We start from the raw sequence: 26,364 nt of genomic DNA, 5'->3' as shown, positions 1-26,364 counted from the left end.
ATTTAATTTACGTTGCAAAAAAAGGCTAGTTTCTGAACAGAGGCTTCAGAAAAACAATGCAATTAACATGTTATCCTCAGAATACTGACTTATGATTTGAATACAGACATAATAATAAAATATTTCAGTACTTTGGGCGTACTGTTTTTCTCATATGAGGAACCGTTAACGGCTTGGGTTTTTCATGTTTGGTCATTTGTCTTGACAAAAATGACTAAGACACTTGAGGCATTATCTGCTAAAGGGCTGCAACTAACGATTATGTTCATTGTCGATTTAATCTTTCCATTATTTTCTGGATCAATGCATTACTTGCTTGGTCGATAAAATGTTAGAAAATGGTAAAAAAAATATGTTTTTCCCAAAGCCCAATATGACGTCCTCAAATGTCTTGTTTTGCCCACAACTCAAATATTTTCAGTTAACTGTCATAGAGGGTGAGTAAACTAGAATATATTCACATTTAAGAAGCTGTAATCAAAGAATTTGTACTGTTTCATTTAAAAAAAACTCGAACCGATCAATTAAGAAGGAGAGTATTGAATGAAGAGTCTCTGTAAAGTATTTTGGCCAACATTTGTTCTTGTTTAAATGTGCTCTATACATACCATTGTAATTGTTATCACTGTTAAAAGGAATAAACTCAAAAATCAACTTTTAAAAGAATATTGTATTTAAAGCATATCTATTTAACTTTGCTTAATGTAATTGTCAGTTACCATATACATAGTCTATATCCACAACATTCCACTTCCGGGATTGCTCTGGTCCCGCCGGAAATTCCGCCGGATGCATGTCTTTTTCGACTGATGTCCGTTTCCTTCCGCTATCTTTGTATTGGAATTTTAAACTCTGGTCGATTTTATGAGGATTATGTAACCATGTAACTGCTCCTCAGATCTCTGCAGTCAAATCCAGACAGCTAGCTAGACTATCTTTCCAATCTGAGTTTTCTCTCGCACGAGTAAAACAACTTTTGAAAATACACGTTCCACCAAAACAAGTTTCTTACCGAGGCTATTTTGCAGAGGCACCATGGCTCTGTGCGGAGCTTAGCACCGCCCATGACGATTGTGATTGGTTTAAAGAAATGCCAATAAACCAGAGCACGTTTTTCTCCCATCCTGGAATGCTGTGTAGACTAGCCAGACCCTCCTCCGCAGCACTAGGGAGGAAGGTCTGGCAATGCGAGACTCAATCAAATATAATAGATGATACTCAATTTCTAGATATAAACCCCTGGATGAAAGTTTAATTCCTACTCATTTATGTCTAACTTAAGTTTGGTCATGTTTCCAGAGAGATGTGTTTATGGGATGTGAACGATGGACGCTGTATTGAGTTCACCAAGCTGGCCTGTGCTCACACTGGCATACAGGTAAGACACATATTTGCACACCCTATATTTTCAAATAAAAGTTGGTATTCAATAGGGCTGTACTGAATAGTTTGAAGCTTGATTCATAACATTGACATTCAAGTTCTAAATCATTATTCGGTGGCGGTGCAGCTTTTTTTTTTATTGCATGTGTATTCATTCTGTTCGGTAATTCTGCACAGTTGCAGATAAATATTAGAATACACTAATATTATTAGTATTACGCGTTTTGTAGAATTAGATTCCAGTGGGATTCCAGTGGTGGCTGCGTAGGACTGTTTCCGACTTGTGTGATCCAAACATTCCCAATTATTCCAGAGTATTGTAAAGTCCAAAACTCCATTTATTGAAAAATAAACATAGATGTAATCATTTCCAAATTCTAAAAACATGTTTTTTATATAATATAATATAAATATTCTGCTTCTATATTTGTTGGCGTTAAGCCTTTTAAAGCTTTAGTTCGTAACGTTTTTATAATAAATAAGAAATTGGTATCGTCCGGCGACTTTCTTATGCAGAAACTCAAGTAAAGAAAATTACTTCTTCTGTAAAGTTCATCATGATTTTTTTTAATCCTCTGTGTCCTCCTTGGCTACTAGCAACTGTGTGGAGGAGGGGTGGGGGTGAAGCGCGATCACAGAAGGCTTATGTCATGTGGATGCACCGACAGAATTGTTGTCATTACTTAGAATTCCTCATGGGGGAGACATAAACTATGCACTATAGCTTTGAAAAACAAAGTTTTCACTGCAGTTAAAAAACAATTTTCTCTCCTGCCTGCTGCACGCACCTGTATTAACGGGCAGTCTAGCACCAATCTAACAGCACCATAATTTACAATTATATAACCAAATTAAGATTTTGTTTATTAGTTTTGGGCTGGACCGCAGGTACCAGCCCTAAGAACTCGTAATTCTGTCGTTGAGTCACTGAGTGAGGAAGTTCCACCATTGGTTTGAGAGAGTGTAATGACTTGAGTCTTGGTGTTTTCCCATTGGCAATTTCCCTTTCAAAATGTATTGGCTTGACAGACTTTTACCTCTGCTATCGCCTATCACTCAGCTGATTAACTCCCTCAATGCACAGTTGTTGTTGTTGCTGCTGCCACCCGTTTCAACCGTTTTAATGCACGGGCTTAGCAGCACAGGCAGTGTAGGTCGCCAATGGTGTGCAATTACTGTAATACTTTAGCTCACATGGTAAATTCATCATAATTTACATTTCCATAGCACTAATTCCACCAGTACAACAACGTCATGTCATACTCACCACTCTGCTGCTCTAAGTTTCTCTTTTTATCCCAAATATTCTTTTCATTCACTAGTTAGTTCCAATCACTTCTATTTTGCTGTTTTTTAATCACTATGAAGCTGCTGTCAATGAAAATCAACACACCCTTCAAATGTTACATATTTAAAGCATACCAGAAATGGTAGTTGTTTTGCTCTTGAGAGGCTGGAAGGCTAACATTTTTTGTTTTTTGACTCTCTTCCTCCTGTTCCCATCTCTCCTAACCTTTTGGTGTGTCCTGCTCTGTCTCCTCTCCCTGTTTCTCCTCCTCCTCTGTGGTTCTCCAGTTCTATCAGTTCACCATCAGCACTGAGAGGGAGGCACGTCTGCTATGCAATGGCCACTACCCAGAAATCCTTGTGGTGGATGCCACCAGCCTGGAGGTCCTGTACTCCCTGGTGTCCAAGATCTCTCCTGACTGGATCAGCTCCATGAGCATCATCCGATCCCACCGAACACAAGGTGAGAGACCTATGTGGTGTTGGAAAAGACTTTGGAGATTAAACTGATGGGATTGGTTTATCCAGGCGAGTTCAGTTGATGAATATTGTATGTGTTGGTAAGTGATTTGAATCCAGTTTGGAACACATGTCTGATTTTTCACATTCTGTCCCCCCCCCCCCCTTACTACAGCCCTACTTATCTGCTGTTTTTCAGCTGGTCTTCCTGTAATTTCAAATCGATCCACAGAGACAATTTACCAGATTTTTATGTCTAGTGAGCTACACGTATGTAACATTTCCATGTATGTAAATTTTAGTTTTGGCTAATTTCCTTTGCGAAGTGTTTTGATTGATGACAGCCCTGTTTTTTGACCAACCTTGCGCATTTATAGTAGAAATGTATATCACAATCCCGCAATGCTATGTTCGCCTCCTGTGACTACAGCCACTTGTCACTCAAAGCAGCATGCTCTTAATTATGCAGAACTTTAAGCCTGAATATAATTAAAACAGGTGTGTTATACTTACCCCCCCTCTTCCCCAAAGTTGTCATGAAGGGGGAACTTGGCTATAGAGACTATATGTTCGATGAACAGCACTTTTTTCCACTTCTGCATTGGAGGTTGCTGCATGGTTGCACATCATTTCCAGTTATTGGGCCAAGTTTCATGTTTTAGCTCATTCTAGCTCAGGGGAATTTGAGCTGCTGCAGCTGACAACAAATAATAATTAAAAACCAGCACACACTCAATAGGGATCTGCCCCTTTAGGGTTTGAATTCTAATAATGAGAAACCTTTTATCTTTCCCTTGTAAGTTATCTCTGTTCTTATGAGATGAGAAGCTGATGATCCAACCCCTGCAAGTTATCTTAAGAGCCTCTCAAATAATAATTTAATAGGGGGTTGTATTTAATTCAGTGAATAAATAAAATATAGTGATAAACGTATCATCCTTTAGCAGTGAGTTATTAAAGCACCATTGTTTTAATTTAGATTCTTTTTTATAAATGGGGCGAAAGGTTGATGAAACAAGCATGATCCAAAATAATGGCACTATGAATAGAGATGTAACCAATGCTTATATTTAAGCGAATGTTTGCATGTTTCTATGCTAAATGGTCACATAACTCTAACATGTTCAATGTAACCATGTAAATATGCTACCAGGCAAAGTTTTGTATTATTACCCATGAGGCACTAACTTTGATTTGGTGGTACTCTGTTTCTCTGTCTCAATGTAGAGGACACAGTGGTGGCAGTGTCAGTGACTGGGATTTTGAAGGTCTGGATCATCACAGCTGAGGTCAGCAGGATGCAGGTACACCGCTATACAAATACATCAGCTGTGTATACTGCCGGATAGATGTGTAAACATGAGTCAAAGTGAACACAGGCCTTCACAGTATTGCTATGACTATTATGGAACATTTGAATATTATAATAATGGATGAATGCACCTTAAATATATTTTCCCCAATACAATTCCGATATATATCTAGAATCAAATCATTACCTGAAATGCCATGACCTATTTTTTCAATCTCAAATATTGATTGGTGTATCGGATCAGGCTCTAATTTGTTGGTGGTGTGTGTGTTCAGGACCTGGACCCTGTGTTTGAAGAAGAGTCCAAACCCATCTACTGTCAGGGCTGTCAGAGTATTTCTTTCTGTACTTTTACTCAGAGCAGCCTGCTGGTTGTCTGCTCCAAGTACTGGAGGGTAAGAACCTGCATTATTTACCACTAAGTAATACTACGCTCCTACTACTTAAAGTGCTCATATTATGCTTTTTGGCTTTTTTTTGGTTTACAAAGTGAAAAAGCCCAAAGACCACCCCAAAGGGACTTACCATCTCCAACAGAAAACACTGTTCACAAACTGCTCCAAACAGCTCTATTGTAGTCCAGCCTTTATGTCAGTGATGAACGTGCGTCACTTTGTAACACATGTCATAATGCTTGCCTAGCTGCTAGCGTGGCACGCCCTGACTGGCTGATTGTCCTTACCTAGGTACTGCGCATGTGCGACTCCCAACAAAGATGGAACAGAAGTGTGATGCCTCCCTCTGTACCTAAAACAGAGAGCTCAACACACAGGGTGAAAAGAGGAGCTGCAGCAATGTGCAGTACAACAAAAATAGTGTTTTTTTGAAAATTAAACCATGTAAACCTATTCTGATATAACCTCTAAATACAATTATGAACCTGAAAATGAGCACTTTAAGCACTGTGTGAGCCGTGGACATGCAATTTTGGCCCCAGTCTGACCCGGCCTGAGCTGTACTACATGAATAAAAATGTGTGTATCTTTTGTGTGTGTGTCAGGTGTTTGATGCAGGCGACTACTCGTTGCTCTGCTCAGTGTCCAGTGACAGCGACCAGGCCTGGACCGGAGGAGAGTTCATCGCCGCAGACAAAGTCATCATCTGGACCGAAGACGGCTGCAGTTACATCTACAAGCTGCCTGCCAGGTAAACCTGCTGCTCCTCTGGCCCTAATGCTGTTTCCACTGTAGGGTACAGCTTGGCTATGCGCGACTCACTTTTTTGGTACCAGTACTTTTCTCTTTTCGTTTTCCACTGCGGATAGTACCTCCACAGTGGAGGTGGGATTCTCAGCTGATTGCCATAGCGATGGCGTGTGAAACTGCTGTCATCTTTAAGGTGGCACTCTCCAAATCCTTTCATTGGCAACCCTATAGAGGAACGTCTGCACTTCTGAATTGAGTGAATACAAAAATTGTGGTCGCCATTGACGGTAACCCATTCACAATTCTCTCTGACCAGTCATTTGCCTGCAGTGTTTTCTACCTTCTACTATCAGCCCAACTCGCTTGAAATCACGATCGAGGTGAAAAAAAAGTACCCTCAACTTTTGCTTATTTTAACCTTTTATTTAACTTGGAAGCTAATGGAAAACCAAAAAAGAGTTGAGCCAAGCCATACTATGTAGTAGAAAAATGGCTTTACATCACTTCTCAGTATCATCTGATGGTGAGAACACCACAGAAGAAGAGCACAGACTCGGAGTCATGCTCAGCTAAAATCATGGGAGCTGTACAAGCAGAGACGTTAAAATGCGTCCATGGGTTTTTCTGACTGTGTATGTGTGCTACACAAATACTGTAAACTTAGACCCATAGTGTGTGTTTGTATTCCTCAGCTGTCTGCCTGCCAGTGAACACTTCCGCAGTGATGTTGGGAAAACCAAAGAAGGCTCGATTCCTCCGCTGGTCTACAGCATTGCCGACCGCTCAGACAAACAGGTCAGTCCTTCGTCCTTCACTCTGTCAACTGAGCGTTTGTAATTTTTGTATATTAAATAATATTTAAAATGGATTGTCGCACAGACTTGGAACGTGCACAGACTTTGAACGTGTTGTATTGTACACTCCTGCTTGCACACCAGAAAAAGATATGGTGTCGTATAGTTTTAGCTGTTTTAGATATTTCTTAAGGATATTTTGAGTTTTCCCTACTTACTTTGGACTTTACCTCAGTCCGTTTAAACCCAGTGTGCCCTCCAGTAACAGACAGATGCCGTTGCTAATGATTTAGCTACGGTGGCCGACGCCCTGCAACTTAAGAAAACACATGCAAATACACACAACACAAACAAATACATAAACGCGCTGCAAATATAGAAACGATGCAAAAAGTAAAGCACACAAACCCCGAAAAAAGAAGCGATGCAAAAAGAAAAGCAGACAAACCCTGAAAACAAATGCAACAAAAAAACGCTGCATCCAGATTACACAACGGAAGTTCTCCAGGCTTCTAGAGGGAGCGCTAAATGGAACAGCTTGATTTTCGACCCCACGGGGAGAGAGCGCTCTGCCTTTTTATTAGAGTCGGGTATGGCTGCAGCCTGGAGACCTCCCGTCTCATGCCTCCCGTCCATAGACTGTATATTAAATGAATATATATATATATATGACCTCAAAATTAAACACTCATGTAATATGGCTTAAACAAACATCAGTGTTTCAGCCTGGAGAACTTCCGTCGTGTAATCTGGATGCAGCGTTTTTTTGTTGCATTTGTTTTCGGGGTTTGTGTGCTTTTCTTTTTGCATCGTTTCTATATTTGCAGCGCATTTATGTATTTGGTTGTGTTGTGTGTATTTGCAGCACGTTTGCTGAATGCTGCGCATGTATTGTCAAATTAATGAAGTTGTTTTCTTAATTTGCTTGTGTTTTGTCTATTTGCATGTGTTTTCTTAAGTTGCAGGGCGTTTGCCCCTGTCGGCCACCGTATTTAGCTGTTTGAGGTACTTGTCAGAGATAAAATGATAGGGGAACTAATTGATATGGAGGGGTTCCAGATCTGGGTTGTCTTTTGTGTTTTTCATATTGATGATCTTAGCGATATGGAGCTGGGATAACTTGACTAGCATGGTTTAGGAAACAAAACTGTCATACTGCTGAAATGTTTTGTGTGCAACTTGCACTTTTGAACTTATGTTGCGTACATACAAAAAAGGTAGACTGTAATTATACCAGTTGGACTGTAATTAGTTGGTTCATAGAACGAAACAAGTCTTGTACTGAACTAAACTAACGTACTGATCAGGGCCCTGTTGTTCAAACGTAGCTTAAATAATCTAAATAGCATGATGCTATAAAATGATCCTGTAAATTGCTGCACTGCAGTAAGCATTAAATGTGGACCTTGTGCAATGGCTACATCTGTAGCTGTGTGTAGTTGTCTCGTGGTGTTGTGTTGGCAGTCTAACTGTGTTTTGTTTGTATTAATTAGTGCTTGATTTGATTAAGGATCATCAGGGTCTATGTCAGGCACATTAGACCAAGTGATTTCTTAAAGGTGTGAATGAGAGAGAATCCTCTCAGAGGAACTTCATAGGCTAACATGACTGACTGGAGATGTTGTAGGCTCTCAGTAGAGCTGAGTACACTGGCCTGTTTGGCAAAATGAGTTATCAAAGATCAGCCTTTAAGTATGAATAAATATATTTATATATATTTATAGAGAGAGAGAATGTGTACATTAGAGAGACTGTAGAGTGTAAAACATTCACAGTTAGAGTACAGTTCTCCATGAAATAACAGAAGTGAATATATCACTGAACTGAAAATGCATCCTGGTGAAAGAAAATAAATAGAATGGTTTAGCACAGCCTTCATGATAAAATCCTGAAACCACAGACAGTAATTTTACAATAAAATGCTGTTAATGCAGACTCAACACATCCTCCATGTTAAACAGTTGTCTTGATACATTTGGTATAATTAACATTTCCATAGCACTAATGCCATCGTTGCAACAACAGTCAAGTTATATGCCGTGTTTCCACTGCATGTTTCGGCTCAACTTTTGTTTTCCACTGCGGATGGTACCTCCTCAGCGTAGGCGGGATTCTCAGCTGATTGCCTCTGCGACACCTGTGACGCTTGAAACTGTCGTGACATCTTTAACGTGACACTCCCTGAACCCTTAATTGGCAACCAAATATGGGAACAGTTGCAGTTCGTCAATTGTACGAAGTGTACGCCGTAGTGTACGCTGCAGTTTTTTGGGCAAAAAAATTGTGGTCTCAATTTAAGGTTGCTTGGCTATTTCAAAATGGCAGGTTTGTGCAGGATATTCTGTGTCACTTCTAGTGACAATTCTCTCTGACCAGTCAGTGGTCGGCGGTGTTTTAACTCCACTCTCCAGTATCGGCTCAGCTCGCTTGAAACCTGAACCGAGGTGGTACCAAAAAAGTACCAGGTACCATCCAAAACTTTTGCTAATGGAAAACCAAATAAGAGCGTGCCGAGTTAAGTAGAACCATGCGCCTGTACCATGCAGTGGAAATGTGGCAATAGTCACCACTCTACTGCTCTTTCTCTTTTTAAAACAAATCCTATTCTCAATCACTGATCAGTCCAGTGTGTTCTACTTTTTATTTCACTGTCAAGCTGCAGTCAATGAAATCCAACACTTCCTGCACAGATTTTTGACGTTGAAAGCCTTATAGCAGCTAAAAGGGCATGATCACTCCCATTCCTCCTGATAGGCTTTTCATTTGAAACATCTCCAGTTTCCAAGTTTTAACAGCGATCGAAAAAACAGCAAAGTAAAAGCGTTTTGTAACGCAAGTTCCCTTTTCATTTACTTATTTTTTTCAATGAGATTCTGTGAGCAGCAGAGTGGTGACTGTTGTTGCGCTGTTGGAATCTGTGCTATGAAAATGTGTGTTTTTACTGAATTTACCATGTGAGCCCTTGTAGAACCGGTAATTCATTGGCGAGCAGTTTTTATTTGATCGCCTATTAATTTAGACTCTGCCATTATTTGAATACCAGCTTTTATATGAGAATGTAATAATGAAATGTACAAACATACTACTACATAGTACTGTTACTTAGCTTAATCATCAGTACCATTTAAAATGGTGGTGAATGGCCATGCTTAATCCATGTGCGTGAGCCTGACCCTTGGTGTTTTGTGGTTTCTGTGTGGTTATGATTTCGTTTTGGACCTTCAGTATGTTGTTGTTATATGTGTATTTATTATTTATTGTATTGTTTGTGTGTAGGTATTTATTTGTTGTCTGTGCCTTTTTTGTTGTTGTTCCTTTAATTTTTTTTGTCCTTGGATGCTGCCATGCCCCCTCCTCCTTTGACCTCCTGACTCCTCTCAGAAGGAAGGAGAAGGAGGTGAGGAGGAGGAAGTAGTTGTGGAGGTGATGTGCCTCCCTGCCAGCGACATGGAGCTCTACACCCCAGAGCTGCTATACCACCACCGGCCTCTAGAGGCACCAGTAAGCCCCAGAAAATGCACACTGAATACTAAAGGTGGGAAGAAGAAGGTTCATCTTCTTGGCTGAGCTGCTAAAGCTAAAATGGACATAATTACAGCTATTACACCAACTTTTAGTAGCATTGGTGAAAATATATAATTTTTTAAAATCAAAGAGTCATTAGTTCTAAACTCATGGCATTTTCTGCACCATCAAATGAAAGTAAAGCATTATGCTATTTTTAAAGGACCATACCAATGATTGAGCATGTTTTGGCTCATTGACTACACATGGTTCCCTCTTTATATTACTGCTAAATATATGGTGTTTGAATATGTCCTATACTGATTTGTAAGATTAAGCCTAGAATTCACAACATATGTGAATGCACCGCTTTTGTTTTCAGAATTTGAGCTGCAAACATATTCCTGTATGATAACATTTACAAAACATTAGGTCTGTAAATAGTTACTGCAGCCCCTCCTCCCCAGACTCCCTAGTTCACAGAGGTTGCCAGGTTGAGAAAGCAGGATCTAACAATGTTGCTAGACGCTAGTCTTACATAGACAGACTTTACTCCACATCACAGCGGACTAGCTAACGTTAGATGCTGGCTATGTTGACATGTTGTCATAAAAGAATGACCTCATTCCCAGCTCCGGCTTCCGAGTTCCGAGGTAAATGGAACACACTATTACTGCAACAACCGCTAAAACATCATCATCTCGCCGTCCTCTCCACCCGACTGATAGCCACACTTTCTCAGCTTAAAATTACGGCAACAACCGCTAGAAACAGTGCAAACTCACGGTCCTCTCTACCCCATTTACAGCCACCCTTTCTTAGCTTAAAATTACTCACCGTTGTCAGCTACGGCCGCTACACGTTGTAAACAGCCGTGGCCCGCTCGCCTGGTCCTCCAGTAACGTTAGCAGTTATGGCTTGTTAGCATGGCGGCGTTGAATGAATATTAATTCTTACATGTTTAGGAGGAAATTAGCCAAGCTGTCTGGATGGAATATTTGATGTTTTTGCTTTTCAAATGACTTAATTGATTATAAGAATTGTACAAAAATAAAAGTGACTAAGATAACTAAACGTAGACTGGGATGGATAGCTGTGATTTTCATATAAATGAACCAATGTCAGTTAAGGTCAAATCTGTGAAAAAAAACTTTGGTATGGTCCTTTTTAAGTGAGGTTGGTGTCAGGTGTAGATAGTAGCGTGTAAGAGCTCACTGTGAGGTTTTAAATGTACTGTACTTTTGAGATGAAGAGGCTGAAAATGTAAATAGTTTTTGATATTTTGGAGTTGTGACTTTGCAGCTCAGCCAGAAAGTAATGAGCTGAGATGAGAGGAGCAAACTGTGAGAACGGCAGCAAAAACACAGACATCCACTCAGTGGCTCACATTCACTCTGCACCTTGGTAATAAACAGGGAGGTCATGTCAGTCTTATGTAGGGTATTTTGAGCCTTTCTAAACCTCCGTACTAATAATAAATGTTGCATTTCAGAAACAAAATAATGGTTGAATTTCATAAGGAAGAGTATAATTGGTTTAATCTAGAGGACTATTTTTTTGCCTTTCATGAGAACTCAAAGGGCTCTGCGGTATCGTGATTAATGCTAATTTACCGAACATAACCGAGCTGAGAATTTATGTTTGCACAGTTTAATATTCCAGATTGATTAACTAATGTCTGTAGGGCTTACATTTGAAAACGTGTTGAATCCTTGTTGTTTCAGTCAGAATGGCTCAGAGGGAATTTGACCACTTGCTATTTAGTACTGTAAACGTCTGCTCTGAAAAAATATTATTATACAAAGAGAAAAATCTTTAGAAGCACAAAAATGGCATTTGCAAGTGTGAATAAAGTTTATGGTTTAGTAAGAAGTATAAGTACGTAGACAAATGGGATTCTATTATTAATAATGATGATCACAATTATAGGTATTTAAAGAATAATGGCCATTTTAAAGGTTTGTCCCTTTTTTCTTTTTAAAAAAAAAACAACAAAAAAAAACAAACTTATTGTTTCCATAAGAAACAGAAAATTACGGAAGCCCTTAGTGACAAAAATAAATTCTGGTGATCCATTTTCTGATTTAAATTGTGTTTTTTCTCCTGTGTTTATAACTTATGAACAGGTGAAAAAAAGGTCCTTTTTTAATGTTTGTTGCTGTAATACTCATTTTGGCCACAAGATGCTGAACTGCGCCACAACCTAATGTGCTAGATGGGAATAGTTTATATTAACTAGAATAGTTTTAATTTTATCCATGCACCAAACTCTGGTGCCCACGCACTTGCAAAATCAATCACATCACTGCAATTTTTTTTTTTTTTTTTTTTTTTTTTAAAGATTCTTCCTTTGGGCATTTTAGGCCTTTATTTGACAAGACAGCTAAAGACAGGAAAAGGGAGAGAGGGGGAATGACATGCAGCAATGGGCCGCAGGCCGGAATCTAACCCGCAGCTTCTGCGTTAAGGACTGAGCCTTTGTACATGGGGCGCTCGCTCAACAAAGTGAGCTGCCAGGGCGCCCCATCTATCACCACACTATTTCAACAACTAAAATCAATGTGGCCGGGTTAGCTCAGTTGGTAGAGCAGGCGCACATATATAGAGGTTTACTCCTCGACGCAGCGGCTGCGGGTTTGACTCCAACCTGCAGCCCTTTGCTGCATGTCATTCCCCCTCTCTCTCCCCTTTCATGTCTTCATCTGTCCTATGGAAATAAAGGCCTAAAATGCCCGAAAAAATAATCTTAAAAAAAAAAAAAAACTAAAACCAAGCCACACATCTTTGATCCATGTTGTTTATAACTGGACTAAATTGAAGAAATCATTTAACTATGTAGATTACTTACTTTTATGGAAGAACCACAAACTTAATCTACAAGCAAAACGCTCTGCTTCTGAAACGCTCCCAGCGCGGTATGATACACAGCGAAGAAAGGCACAAAACCACGGCGCTGCTGGACTACTTGTGGAATCACCTGGTTAGAAAACTGTACCCTGGCAGTACTTTTCCCACCTATTCTTAAGTCACAGGAGATAAAACAATTAAGAACAGACTTAGACAATGGATCACCAGAATTTTATCACTTGCCTCACAGGGGTTCCGTAGGAAACCCATAATGGAACTAAAAAAGAAATTTAGTTGAATTGAATTACAGTCAGAAGTTACTAGATTCCACATCAGGCCTGTCTTTGCACTCAAACCTAAAACACAGATGGCAAAAATAAAATGTCATTAATGCTATCTGTTATCATTAGCTGGTCAAGCCTAACTTTAAACCTTAACTTGATACTTGTTACTCTATTGGGAACCTAGTTTAATTTGTGATTGATCAAATAATCACTTGCTGAGCTACTCTATCAGACAGTATCACCTGCTGAGCTCAATCAGACAGATCCTGATGCATCACATCTCATTATCAGTGTAGTTACCAAATTAATTCAATTCAATTTTCAATTCAATTTTATTTATAGTATCAAATCATAACGAGTTATCTCGAGACACTTTACAGATAGAGTAGGTCCTGACCACACTCTATAATTTACAAAGACCAAACAATCCAGTAATAAAGGCATTACGTGGTATTTGCTTTGTAATGTAGCACCACTACTCATTTCTTCAAAGCCTAATAAACATAATATTAGACTTCATAACAATATCATTTCTAGGGTGCCTGGGTAGCATATATATATATATATATATATATATATATATATATATATATATATATATATATATATATATAAAATTTCTTCTAACATTAGCGGAGGTGCTCTTTTTTCAGGTGACATGGGCTGCCTCCTGTATAAAATGCTGCTGGAATCCCTGATATAAAGACAACATTGGTTCTATATGACCTGACCTGAGCATGAATATTAAAAACAGCGGGCCAAAAATGGACTCTGGAGGAACACCATAATTAGCAGAAAAATGAAAATGGTAATGTCTGTAAGTCAGCTAAAAAGTATATCCAGGAGAAGTAATTTTTAGGTGTTACATGTAGCCTTTAGACTCATTTTCAAAGTGTTGGAACAGAAGTGTAAGACGCTGAGTCGATGCCATTGAAAGTGAACTGCCTGTTTTGTTTGCTCCTGTCTTGGGTTTCCTTCCTGCCTGACTGAGAGACTGAACTCATTCTAGTTCACCTGATTTCATGCTCTCTTCCCACTAAAACAGAACTCTTACTCTAAAGCACCATCACCCTCCTCATCTGTCTTCATACTGATGAAGATGCATGCAAAGTGCTTTTTAACAAAATAATGACCCGCTGAGTCCCTGAGTTTATGATAAGCCAAATGCAAAAAGGGAGTTGCAGAAATACCATGACATTTTGGGTTAAATTTGGTTGCTTATCTTCAACAGGAACCTGTCGCTTTGGACTAAAAAGTTTATACGTTTGTCTGTAAACTTAAAACACAAAGGATAAACACTAATGATGCATACTCAACATAAAAGAGACACCAAAGTTAAAATGTAGTTGCTGTGACAAGATTCAGGTAAAGACCAGTCACCAACTGTGGAATGCATCTGCATATTTAGATATTGAAATCGGGCATGCAACCTTTTTTTAACAAATAGTTTCAGGTACAGATAGGACAAGATGAAATGGTGTTTCTGTGTGTGGTCATCAGACCTGTTGTTAAATTTAGGATAATGTACATTTAAACGGAAAATTCCATTAGTACAACAACAGAGACATTCATTTTCATACTCACCAGTCTGCTGCTAGAGTTTATTTTCTCTAACAAAAGTACTATTTCAATTGCAAATATAGTCATGTGATTGATACAGTTGTTTGCAGAGAAGACGTATCGCTTCAGTGTGAACAGTCTGCTGGTAATGGCATACTTAATTGTTAATTTAGTAGGCAGTATGCATGTACATACTGATTGAGTATGTAGTACCCAGTACATTAGTATGCGATTTTTAACACAGACATCTATCCCTGTCCTGGTAGGCTTTTAATTTAAAAACATCTGCAGTAAGTGTTTACTTCCATTAACAGTAGTTTAACAATGATATAACAAGTAGAAGTGATTAGAGTTAGGTAGTGAATGAAAACAGAAATGCTATGGTAATGTACATTATCCTTACAACCATGTTTTAAAGTTATCCTTGTATTTTTACACCCAATTTAAAGGATAGTTTGGATATTTTAAAGTGGTGTTGTATGAGGTACTTATAGTCTTAGTCCTACAGTAGATGGCGGTCAGCATGCCCCCAGTTTGGAGAAACGGACCGAAGTACCAACACGGAAGCTAAGCAATGTGCTGTTGTGGATGGTCAGCTAAACACCAAAAAGAAGGCCCACCTAAAAGTTTAAGTGTTATTTTTCAAATATTATCACTGCTTTACCTTTAGACAGCACTTTCCTTTTCGCAGAAGTTTTCCCTCTCTCTCTTTCAGCCCGTTCAGTCTCCCTCTGCAAAAGTTCTTCTTCTGTATACCCTGGCTAATAAAGGTGTCCTCCTTGTCTTCACAGTGAACGGCATTTTGTCATTGCGGTCATAATCACTTATTTTTTATTTTCCACCATTTGTTGTCTCTTCCCTAAACCTCTGAAAGTCTGACCCAAACAGCTAATCTGCCGCATAATAAAGTGCGGGGCACAGTTGCGCTCATGCATAGGAATATGGAAGTTCTACTCTTGAGAAAATATAGTGCCACAGGAAAGGAGAGCGTCAATGACAATGATGGTCCGGGGCCTTGTTGGTGAGGCTGACTGCAGAGGGGAAGAAACTGTTTTTGTGACGTGAGGTTTTGGTCCTGATGGACCGCAGCCTCCTGCCAGAGAGGAGAGGCTACAGTCTTTCCTGCCCGCCTCAGTGTCCTGGAGTTGTGAAGGTCCTGGAGAGCCGTCAGATTGCAGCCAATCACCTTCTCAGCAGAGAGGATAATACGCTGCAGTCTGCCCTTGTCCTTAGCAGTGGCTGCAGCGTACCAGATGGTGATGGCGGAGGTGAGGATGGACTCAATAATGGCAGTGCACCATCATTGTCTTCATCAGGTTGAAGTTCTTCAACAGCCGCAGGAAGTACATCCTCTGTTGTGCTTTTTTGATGAGGGAGCTGAACATCAGCTTAAGGTCCTGGGAGCTGATGAAGCCCAGGAAACGAAAAGACTCCACAATGTTGACTGTGGAGTCACCCAGGATGATGGAGGCGGGTGGCCTACATCCTTCCTTAAGGCCACAGCCATCTCCACTGTCTACAGGGCGTTCTAAGTTGTTCTGACTGCACTGGGCCACCAGGTGGTCAATCTCTCACCTGTAGGCGGGCTCATCCCCACCAGAGATGAGTCCAATCAGGGTGGTGTCGTCGAGAACTTTAGGAGCTTGACGGACTGATGACTAGAGGTGGAGCTGTTGGTGTACAGGGCGAAGTAGTAGTAGTAGTAGTAGTAGAGAAGCAGTGAAAATATTCTAGCGTTCACTTAAACAGATATTGAATTATTTTTAGGTGGGCCTCTTCTTAGGTAGCTAAAATATGTTTTACTGCTGCCCCCACTGCAGTACTTTGCTAAGCTTCCATGTCCAATTCTCCAAGCATGTACTGTAGGTAATACAGTGACTATGGATTAGTACCTCATACAACCCCACTTCAAAACATCCAAGCTATGCCTTTTAAATTTAGAGTTTTTGCCATATATAATCCAGGTGAATTGGTAGAAACCCCACCCATCTGCTGCACAGAGCCAATTACAACAAACACAACAAATTCTTGCAAGTTATCATAGGTTGATATTCTCTCTCTGTCTTTACTGCCACTGTGTTGTCTGCTCAAAAAATAACACTCACTGAGTTTGGATTTTTCTATTCACATCTTATATCAAGGTGTGTGTGTGTGTGTGTGTTTAAAAAACATTTGGTGGCACTTTGCATACTCTCTGTGATTGTGTACAGCGTTCAGATGAGCTAAACTAACCTATTGTCGTACACACCGGACACCTCAGCCATTCCCCGCTTCTCTACCTCTTTAAATTTTGTTGTTGCTGTGACTATGGCAGCCCATCCTACTTACGCCCACAGGTTCACAAGCTTTCATCCTGTCCATTGAACACCATTATATGGAAATTCTGTCTTCCAGCAGTAGTTATTTGGGCCAGTAGAGGTCAGTTTTATCAAGAGGGTCGGAAATCAATGAGTTGTAGCAAACGTTTGATTGGGATCATAAGGCACCAGGACACAGCAGAAGCAAACAGGACCAACTTGTGCAGGAAACCTTGTGAGCATAGCTGGCTTGTGAAAGTGACACATGACCTTTCCTCACATATGGTCATGGCTGGTAATGAGACAAAAATTAGCCCTCGTTTTGGTGATTCCTAGCAAAACTTTTCATTTGGTCTTTCTTACACATTGGAGCCCTGGTGAGTTTCCTGTTCAAACCAGTCAGGCTCTAATGTATCCAGATGAATAGATTTGACTGTCTATGGGTCTTGGTCTTGTCCATGATTGGACAGGCGTAACACCTCACTGCTGCAGAACCGAGCAAAGGGAAACTGACTACCTGTTAATGGATAGTGGTAACCACTGTAAATAACACCTGATCCACTCTTCCTGATGAGGGACAAATATCATGAAGGTAATGTGACTGATTAAGGCTCTATGTAGTTAAGAAAGCTGGTCATGTTTAGGCTCTCAAGATTTAAGGATTTACTGTAGGTGAGATATATATGCAATATGCATTTGGCATAAAAAAAATCACACAATTTCTCAAAGTCAAACTACTCAAATCAGTTACTCAGTGAGTCCCTGCTCGTTTGCTCCTCGCACTCGACTCACAACTGACAGAGCTGACCTCAGCCACCCCTCACACAACCTCTTCAGCCTCTTGCCATCTGGGAGATGGTACCGGAGCATCCAAGCCTGTTCCACCAGACTGTCAAACAGCTTTATTCCCCAGGCAGTCAGGAAGCTCAACCCCCCCCCCCCCCCAATCAGAATCTGCACTGGCCACTTTATATAAAAAAAAGACACTCAGGAACTCTTCCTTTATATTGCACATTTCAAATATCTTCATCTTTAGTTTTCTGTACTGTTTGATTTTGCCTTACATTTGCACTATTTAGAATGTATTACTGTATTGTGTATATATTACTTATGTTTATCCTATTTGTACATATTACTTATCTTTTTTTATCTTTATTTGTATGTATTTCTTATCTTTTATATTATACTTGTTGTACGTGTCCTTATTGCACCGTGGGTCGGAGAGAAACGTATTTTCAATTGCTCTGTATGTCTGGCACATATTGCAGGATTGACAACAAAGTTGACTTGACTTGACTAAGAGGTTATAATGAACTGAGAAAAGAATGACTCTTGAAAGTGATTCAGTTCAGTTCGTTCCCCCAAAACATGCGTTCTTTTGAACTACTCATTCTCGAACGACACAAGACTACTGCACTTCGTCAATTGTACCCTCGCTTGAAACCTCAAACGAGGTGGTACCAATAAAAGTACCAGGTACTATCTACGTTTGCCAATGGAAAACCGAAAAAGTGCTGTACCATGCAGTAGAAATGCAGCATAAGACATAAAGTGACTATGCTATAAGCCTGTTAATAAAAGGACCGTAAACTGAGCAAACCAGCTGAGCGTTCAAAAGGTGGAAATAGTTTAGGTATTGAGGTCAGACATGACTAAGTTTCCATATTAGTACCTAAGTACCTGGGAAGACTGCTAGCCACTTATATTTTGGTTAGCTTCAGTCACATGAGCCTCATCCTATTTGTACCTGTAGTTTTAACCCCACCAGTCCTTCCTCTGTGCAGCATTTAGCACATGTTCTGATGGGGGAAGCAACAGTTTGGGTGTGATCATTGGAATTCTACAGTGGCTACATTTGCTCTGCTGCTGGACTTCATGTACCTCTGATCCTATCAGCCCTGACCTGATGAAAAAGCCCCAGTAAGACCCAAACAGCATGTTAGATGCAACCAGTATTCACTATCAAATGATTTGTACATGTTTCCAGCCTGTAGAGGAGTCAGATGTCCAGCTGAATCGGAGCTGTGTGGTTCTGTTTTCCTGCAGTGTGCTGTGTGTTGTTGCTGTTTGTTTGAAGGCAACCAGAGCGCAAAACCAAACATTTCAGCTTCACATTCTCAGACTATGAACCATTATAGCATGACAAACTAAACTAACAGTCTTTAAAGGAATACTCCAATTGTTAAGAAAAATGTGCTCTGATGAATTTTAGGCTGAAATTCCCCCAAACACTACTGTTGAAGGTGTTATTTGGGAGATTTAGCGCTTCAGGCTTTCATATGATGACATGTCTTTCTTTTTTTCCTCCACCATCCTCCAGCTCCTGATCTGTCCTCCTGTGACTCGGTTCTTCTTCGGCCGACGGGAGCCCCTCCATAAGTTGCTGATCCAGGGAGACTCAGCGGGCAGACTGTCCCTGTGGAGCATCCCAGACACCTCGCCTCTGCAGCCGCTGTCGACCGCTGCAGGTAAGGAGGGCGTGACTGCCGCTGTTGGTCTTAATGAACTACAAAAACACGCAGTCCACTGGTGTTCTTACAGTGACGTTACAGAATATTTTTTTCCCCCTCACAAATTATCTAAAAGGTAGATTTACAAAAAATTATTGTTTATAAAAAAAAAGTTGAAAAGAGAAAAACAACCAAAAGAACACTGATTAGAACACACTTCTTGCCATCAGTAATCCCTCTTAGTAATCATTTATACAAAAATAACCACTTATAATATACATTGTAGTTTATAAAATATGACAAAGAAAAGAAAACCATTGGTAATAATATATATGATATACTAATTTCAATTCAACATTAAAATAGAAGAAATAAAGTTATGTTTCCTGCATGGTTTATCATAAATCATATTGATTTCTCTTTTTCATTGGCCATGAAGTCCATATGCTTCACATAGTTGATGAATGTTCCACTGACCTTTTATTAGATTACTTTTTGTTAGCGTGTGGAGTGTTAGAGAAATGTATTCCCTGAGACAGTGTTGAAACACTGAGGCCGAGTGACATGTAGTGGTCAAAATGTGTCATGGGACTGTTGGCTGGTTGGTTGGTTGGTTGGCAGTTTATAGTTTTGACATTTTTTGTTCCTTAAATGGGTTCATGATTTGGAGAATGTGAATTTAATTTTGTAAAAATGAAAGCTCAGAAAAATATGCCCTTTTTTAAACTAAAAAGTGCAAATGAACACAACTTCACATAGAATTGACTTAATTAACAACCAAAAACAGTAAAATGATATCTAAAACAACAATAAACAAGTTATATAAAAAAGATAAATATTAGATTATTATATGCAAAATGAAATGATAATGTATTGTTTTTAATTAAATGTTCTAACTATTTGATCCATTTAGTTAGTAGATGATGGCTTCAATAATAGAAAATGCTTTTCTGTTCTATTTCTTTGCTTCAAGTTTAGTGTTTTATTACTTTATTCAACACTTCTTTTTTAAAGGCTTTATTCAGGCTGTATCTCTGCCTTTCTCTGTCTCTGTGCAGAGCTGCAGGTGTCGTCCACCATCAGTCTCCAGGAGGCGTTTGATAAGTTGACCCCCGTGTCTGCAGGGATCATCGACCAGCTAAGTGCTCTTCCTGGAAAAGAAGGACCCATCAAGGTTTGAACTCAGACAAATTCCCTGGCTAAAATGAAATGTTTATAGAATGCACTTTCAAAATTAATTTATAAAAGTGTTTAGTTTAGCGTTGATGGAATAGATGTTGTTTCTGCTCCTGATTTTCATGTTTCTCCTCATTTTCTTGTGAAAGCCAGTTGGGATTCTGGATATCCTCTCTGAGATTGTATTTGTGCACTGAATATTTAGATTAGATTAGGCAGGTAGGTAGGTAGGTAGGTAGGTAGGTAGGTAGGTAGGTAGGTAGATAGATAGATAGCAGGTAGGTAGGTAGGTAGGTAGGTAGATAGATGGCTTACAGCAGCAAGTTACAAGGACACACACATACAGAAAATACAAGAAATATACTAGAAATAAGTAAGATAAAGATAAGATAACATTGATAAAGTTTAAAACAAAAAAATAGGATATAATATAAATAACAATTGATATACTTGGATAACTGGCATTATAGTTTGGTTGTTACCTTTCTGACTGTGTGTGTGTGTGTGTGTGTGTGTGTGTGTGTGTTTTGTTCCCGCAGGTGACAGCCAGCGTGTATATCCCCTCTCAGGGTCGCCTAGTGTGTGGGAGAGAAGACGGTAGCATCATCCTGGTTCCTGCCACTCAGACCGCCATTGTCCAGCTGCTGCAGGGGGAGCACATGCTCAGGAGAGGTGAGGGAGGGAGGGAGAGACACAGGGAGCTAGAAGCTGTCCAGTGTTGAGAAAGTAGATGCTGGAAAAAGATTGACAAAAAGTCAACAGTAAACAGGTAATCTACCTTAAACAATCAATAAATAAACAAAACTGGGCTGCCAACTAAACTTTAATAGCTCTAATCATTACTGTCAGGAGCTAATTCATTTCATCAGATCTGGACTAAAGAAATGATACAACATTGCCTTTTAGTTCTGGTTCATTTTGTGTTCACACTGATTATTATAAACAAATTAGGAGCTGTAAACATGGGTTCATATGGACTGACAAGTAACACATTGATTGGACAGTTTTAGTGATGTCATCCAGCATCATCAGGTCAGTAAGGCATACTGCACTCTACTACTTACTACACTTGTGCTTATTTATCTTCTCTGGTGTAGAATAAATGACTGGTTAACACCATTGTTCGTCCAGATTGCAACTCAACCTCATGTATCGTGAATAATGAAGAACAGGTAGACACAAGAAGAAAAAGATGCATCTTGTGGTGTAATAGCAGGGAAGGATATTTACTGTTTGTTATGTTTTTGTTTTCTCAATTATTGATGAGGAACTGCTTGCAATTTCAACAAAGTTGTTGCACATCATAAAGTCTTAGTGACAGGCGCATATGATCAAAAACTCTTGACTTGAAAAAATAAATACAAATAAATCCAGCACAATCTGCATCACTTTATTGATGACGTCTGGTTCCTTAGACCTTCATGATAATGAGGAACTGCTAAAATAATATCTCCTTCTCTCTATCTGATTAATTAGAGAAAATTCCTGTACTCGTAGCGATGCGCATGCAGGTTACCAATTGAATGCTTCCGATTTCCTGCTAAAATCACATATCTACTATCACATAGGTTGCATCTCATAACCCTTAAATTGCCTCCTTGAGTCCTCCACTTGCCTCCCTTCCGCGTATGTCTTCATCTATTCTGAGTGTTGCGTCTGTCCGTCCCGCAGGCTGGCCGCCCCATCGTACCCTGCGAGGTCACCGGAACAAGGTGACGTGCGTCCTGTATCCATACCAGATCTCCCCCCGCTACGACCAGCGCTCACTGGTGTCCGGAGGAGTGGACTTCTCCGTCATCGTCTGGGACATTTTCACCGGAGAGATGAAGCACATTTTCTGTGTCCACGGAGGAGAGATCACCCAGCTCATTGTCCCACCTGAAAACTGCAGTGTAAGACCTCTGACGTGTAGCTTTATGTGTTTGTTTCTTTTGTGCCTTTTTCTTTTTCAGGATAGCTCACTAGACACATTCTCTTTTTTCAGTCTTGAGTTGCTTGTTTTTCTTTGCTCTGTTTGTTGTTTGTTGCATTTGTGTGTGATGAATTTACCGAGAGGGAGTAGTGTGTTTTGTTGCTGACATTAGATGTAAATGTTACGGGGGTGATGTTATTGTTGGAGAGAATTTTAATGACATTGTGTTGTGGTCAAATGTTGAATGCACAGACACACACGGTCGTCCATTAAACCAAACAGTATGCCGTTTAACTGACATTAAGATCCAGTGGTCAGAATTGTGTGGTTACCATGGAAATGAGATATCATGCTGATGAGAATGACCTATCACACACATGCTTTAATTAAGACATTTCATGTTTGTGTCTGTTCTCTTTTTTGAAATATTACAAAAGTCATTTGGCTCTTTCTCTGAGAAGTTATCGCCAAAGCAAATGTTACATCAGTATCCTGTTTCTGCTGACCAGTCAGGTTATTGTTGTATAAAGTTAAGGACAGAAAATCAGTGGAAACCCTGCTTTCAAGTTGGGGGTCTTGTACACTATTACTCTCATTTGGATTTGACTACAAGATTGTACTTTTCCTTTTTAAAGCTCTGAATGGGCTAGCTCTAGCATATCTCAGTGACTTTTTACATTCCTACTGTCCCCCCTAGAATACTGAGGTCATCTGAAAAGCTGCTCCTATCCATCCCAAATAGCCATTTGAGGCATAAAGGTGACCATGCTTTTTCTGTGGCCAGGCCCAAGTTGTGGAACTGCCTCCCTCTACATTTTCGATTAGCCCCCACTATCAAATCAGGCAAAACAACCCCACTTGTTTCTCTGGCTTTCTACAGTTACAGATCCCCTGCTGATTTTGTTTGTTTGCCCACTGACAAAGAAATGATCAGTCTATAATTTTAATGGTAGGTTTATTTGAACAGTGAGAGACAGAATAACAACAAAAAAATCCAGACAAATGCATGTCAAACACGTTATAAATTGATTTGCATTTTAATGAGGGAAATAAGTATTTGACCCCTCTGCAAAACATGACTTAGTACTTGGTGGCAAAACCCTTGTTGGCAATCACAGAGGTCAGGCGTTTCTTGTAGTTGGCCACCAGGTTTGCACACATATCAGGAGGGATTTTGTCCCACTCCTTTTTGTAAATGTTCTCCAAGTCATTAAGGTTTTGAGGCTGACGTTTGGTAACTCGAACCTTCAGCTCCCTCCACAGATTTTCTATGGGATTAAGGTCTAGAGACTGGCTTGACTTCTTCTTGAGCCACTCCTTTGTTGCCTTGGCCTTATGTTTTCGGCCATTGTCATGCTGGAATACCCATCCACGATCCATTTCCAATGCCCTGGCTGAGGGAAGGAGGTTCTCACCCAAGATTTGATGGTACATGGCCCCGTCCATCGTCCCTTTGATGCGGTGAAGTTGTCCTGTCCCCTTAGCAGAAAAACACTCCCAAAGCATAATGTTTCCACCTTTTATGTTTGACGATGGGGATGGCGTTCTTGGGGTCATAGGCAGCATTCCTCCTCCTCCAAACACGGCGAGTTGAGTTGATGCCAAAAAGCTCGATTTTGGTCTCATATGACCACAACAATTTCACCCAGTTCTCCTCTGAATCATTCATATGTTCATTGGCAAACTTCAGACTTGCCTGTACATGTGCTTTCTTGAGCAGTGGGACCTTGCAGGCGCTGCAGGATTTCAGCCCTTCACACCGTAGTGTGTTACCAATTATTTTCTTGGTGACTATGGTCCCAGCTGCCTTGAGATCATTGACAATATCCTCCCATGTAGTTTTGATTCCTCACCGTTCTCATGATCATTGCAATTCCACGAGGTGAGATCTTGCATGGAGCCCCAGACCGAGGGAGATTGACAGTTCTTTTGTGTTTCTTCCATTTGCGAATAATCGCACCAACTGTTGTCACCTTCTCACCAAGCTGCTTGGCGATGGTCTTGCAGCCTTCCAGCCTTGTGTAGGTCTACAATCTTGTCCCTGACATCCTTGGACAGCTCTTTGGTCTTGACTATGGTGGAGAGTTTGGAATCTGATTGATTGATTGCTTCTGTGGACAGGTATCTTTTCTACAGGTAACAAGATGAAATTAGGAGCACTCCCTTTATGAGCGTGCTCCTAATCTCAGTTTGTTACCTATAGAAAAGACACCTGGTAGCCAGAAATCTATAAATAGTAGAAATACTTATTTCTCTCATTAAAATGCAAATCAATTTATAACATGTTTGTCTGGATTTTTTTTATTATTATTCTGTTTCTCACTGTTCAAATGAACCTACTATTCAAATTATAGACTGATCATTTCTTTGTCAGTGGGCAAATGTACAAAATCATTAGGGGATCCTATACTTTTGTATGTGTTTTAGGTATGTCAATATGCGTTTTTGTCATTAGTCAATTTCTGTACTTGTCCATTTTACTGTTTAAAGCTTTATAAAAAGTTTTTAAAGTTTTTTTTTTTTTTTTATTGTCAGTCCTCGTTTTCTGGTCTGCTCTCCTTTGTCATGATTTGTCATAGATGTTTCCATTTCACCCATGCAATGTTTAAACTTATATTTCTGACAAAGTGTGCTAAAAAATGTCTACATCCTTTTCTAAGATTACCTTAACCAGGTGACAAGTTAATTATTCATTCGCATCTCTAGCATTGTTAAAATTTCCTGGGGTTGTTTCACAGTAAAGGCCTACCACTGCCTTCGTATTAAAAGCAACACATGAATCACATGCAGGAAGTGTTGTGTTATGAAGAGTAGTAGTAGTCTTTAGCTTACTGCAACAAATTATTGGTTAAGAAAAGAAATCGTGCTCCAGCTGTAACACTGCTGGTAAATAGTGTCATGATGGGTCATATTATGCCCAAGGGATAGCTGTGGCGCCACATCAGAGTGGATGTAGAAACCATGTAAATATATACAGGCATTGGTGTTTTAGACATTAACTACTCTAAATCTGGCGATACTTGCTAAAATTATAGCCTATACAGATATATCCTACACGAGTAGTCAACTACTGCCCACAGCGCTGACTAGTGGATGAAATAGTCAACTACTTAACTCGGTGAAACCCCTAAACACAAGAAGGAGCCAAAGTCAGGAATCATCCTAGACACAGGCTTTAAAATTATTGAAACCTAAAAGAATATTAAAGGATTCAGTAAAGAGATTCAATTCTATCTTTTCCTCCATTAATCTGTCAGTGACCTTCCAATTTGTCCTCAGGTACAGTTCTTTAGATGATCATTATTACCGGCTGTGTTTCCTCTACAGACTCGGGTTCAGCACTGCGTCTGCTCGGTGGCCAGCGACCACTCCGTTGGCCTGCTCAGTCTCAGGGAGAGGAAGTGCATCATGCTGGCGTCGCGACACCTCTTCCCCATCCAGGTCATCAAGTGGCGTCCGGCAGATGACTACCTGGTGGTGGGATGTTCTGACGGCTCTGTCTACGTCTGGCAGATGGATACAGGTGAGAACTCGGTGACCTCTTCTTGCTTAGAGTTGGGTAAATGCTGAACCATTAGCATGAGTTAAAGTGCAGCTGCAGATGCCATCCTTACTGTACTTCTTTCTCCAATGGCAATGCTTGGCAATGAACTAAATAGCTCCAAAACAATCCATTCCCACAAATATTTCTCTCGACTATCCTGTGGCAATTCAACAGAAGTTAGTGTGTCCCATTACCTCAGAAGGTTCATTAGCTTCATCTGCTTTAACCTCAGCATGATCGCTTATTTCAGAAAAAAGCCTCGGTCGTGTCAGTGAAAACAGGTCCAAACATTTAAATCTGGTAACTGGGAAAACTGGGAAACTGCCGTGACCGCATCTTCGATGCATTAAAAAATGCCGGGTTATGCAAGATATCCCATGTCAGGCTAGTGACAATTCTCACTGGCCAAT

General features: G+C 40.0%; 1 protein-coding gene across 4 annotated transcripts in view; it reads left to right on the top strand.

Annotated features, from left to right (window-relative positions):
- The window catches only part of LOC116034708 (WD repeat-containing protein 7), a 169,372-nt gene that overhangs the window by 2,315 nt on the left and 140,693 nt on the right, over positions 1–26,364 (top strand). For 3 of the 4 annotated variants that reach the window (XR_004101187.2, XM_031277390.2, XM_031277388.2), the window contains exons 4-14: positions 1,300–1,378; positions 2,959–3,133; positions 4,357–4,433; positions 4,717–4,836; positions 5,442–5,587; positions 6,279–6,381; positions 19,193–19,340; positions 20,381–20,496; positions 21,038–21,170; positions 22,170–22,390; positions 25,738–25,933. Coding sequence is in view for 3 of the 4 variants with exons in the window: in XM_031277390.2 (XP_031133250.1) it covers positions 1,300–1,378; positions 2,959–3,133; positions 4,357–4,433; positions 4,717–4,836; positions 5,442–5,587; positions 6,279–6,381; positions 19,193–19,340; positions 20,381–20,496; positions 21,038–21,170; positions 22,170–22,390; positions 25,738–25,933 (1,514 nt within the window). In the remaining variant the exon portion in view is untranslated. The remainder of the gene's footprint in view (positions 1–1,299; positions 1,379–2,958; positions 3,134–4,356; positions 4,434–4,716; positions 4,837–5,441; positions 5,588–6,278; positions 6,382–19,192; positions 19,341–20,380; positions 20,497–21,037; positions 21,171–22,169; positions 22,391–25,737; positions 25,934–26,364) is intronic. The other variant, XM_031277389.2, reaches the window with a different exon arrangement.

This window comes from Sander lucioperca, chromosome 14 (assembly GCF_008315115.2).
Source record: "Sander lucioperca isolate FBNREF2018 chromosome 14, SLUC_FBN_1.2, whole genome shotgun sequence".
Taxonomy (NCBI): domain Eukaryota; kingdom Metazoa; phylum Chordata; class Actinopteri; order Perciformes; family Percidae; genus Sander; species Sander lucioperca.
This window is presented reverse-complemented; position numbering and strand designations above follow the sequence as displayed.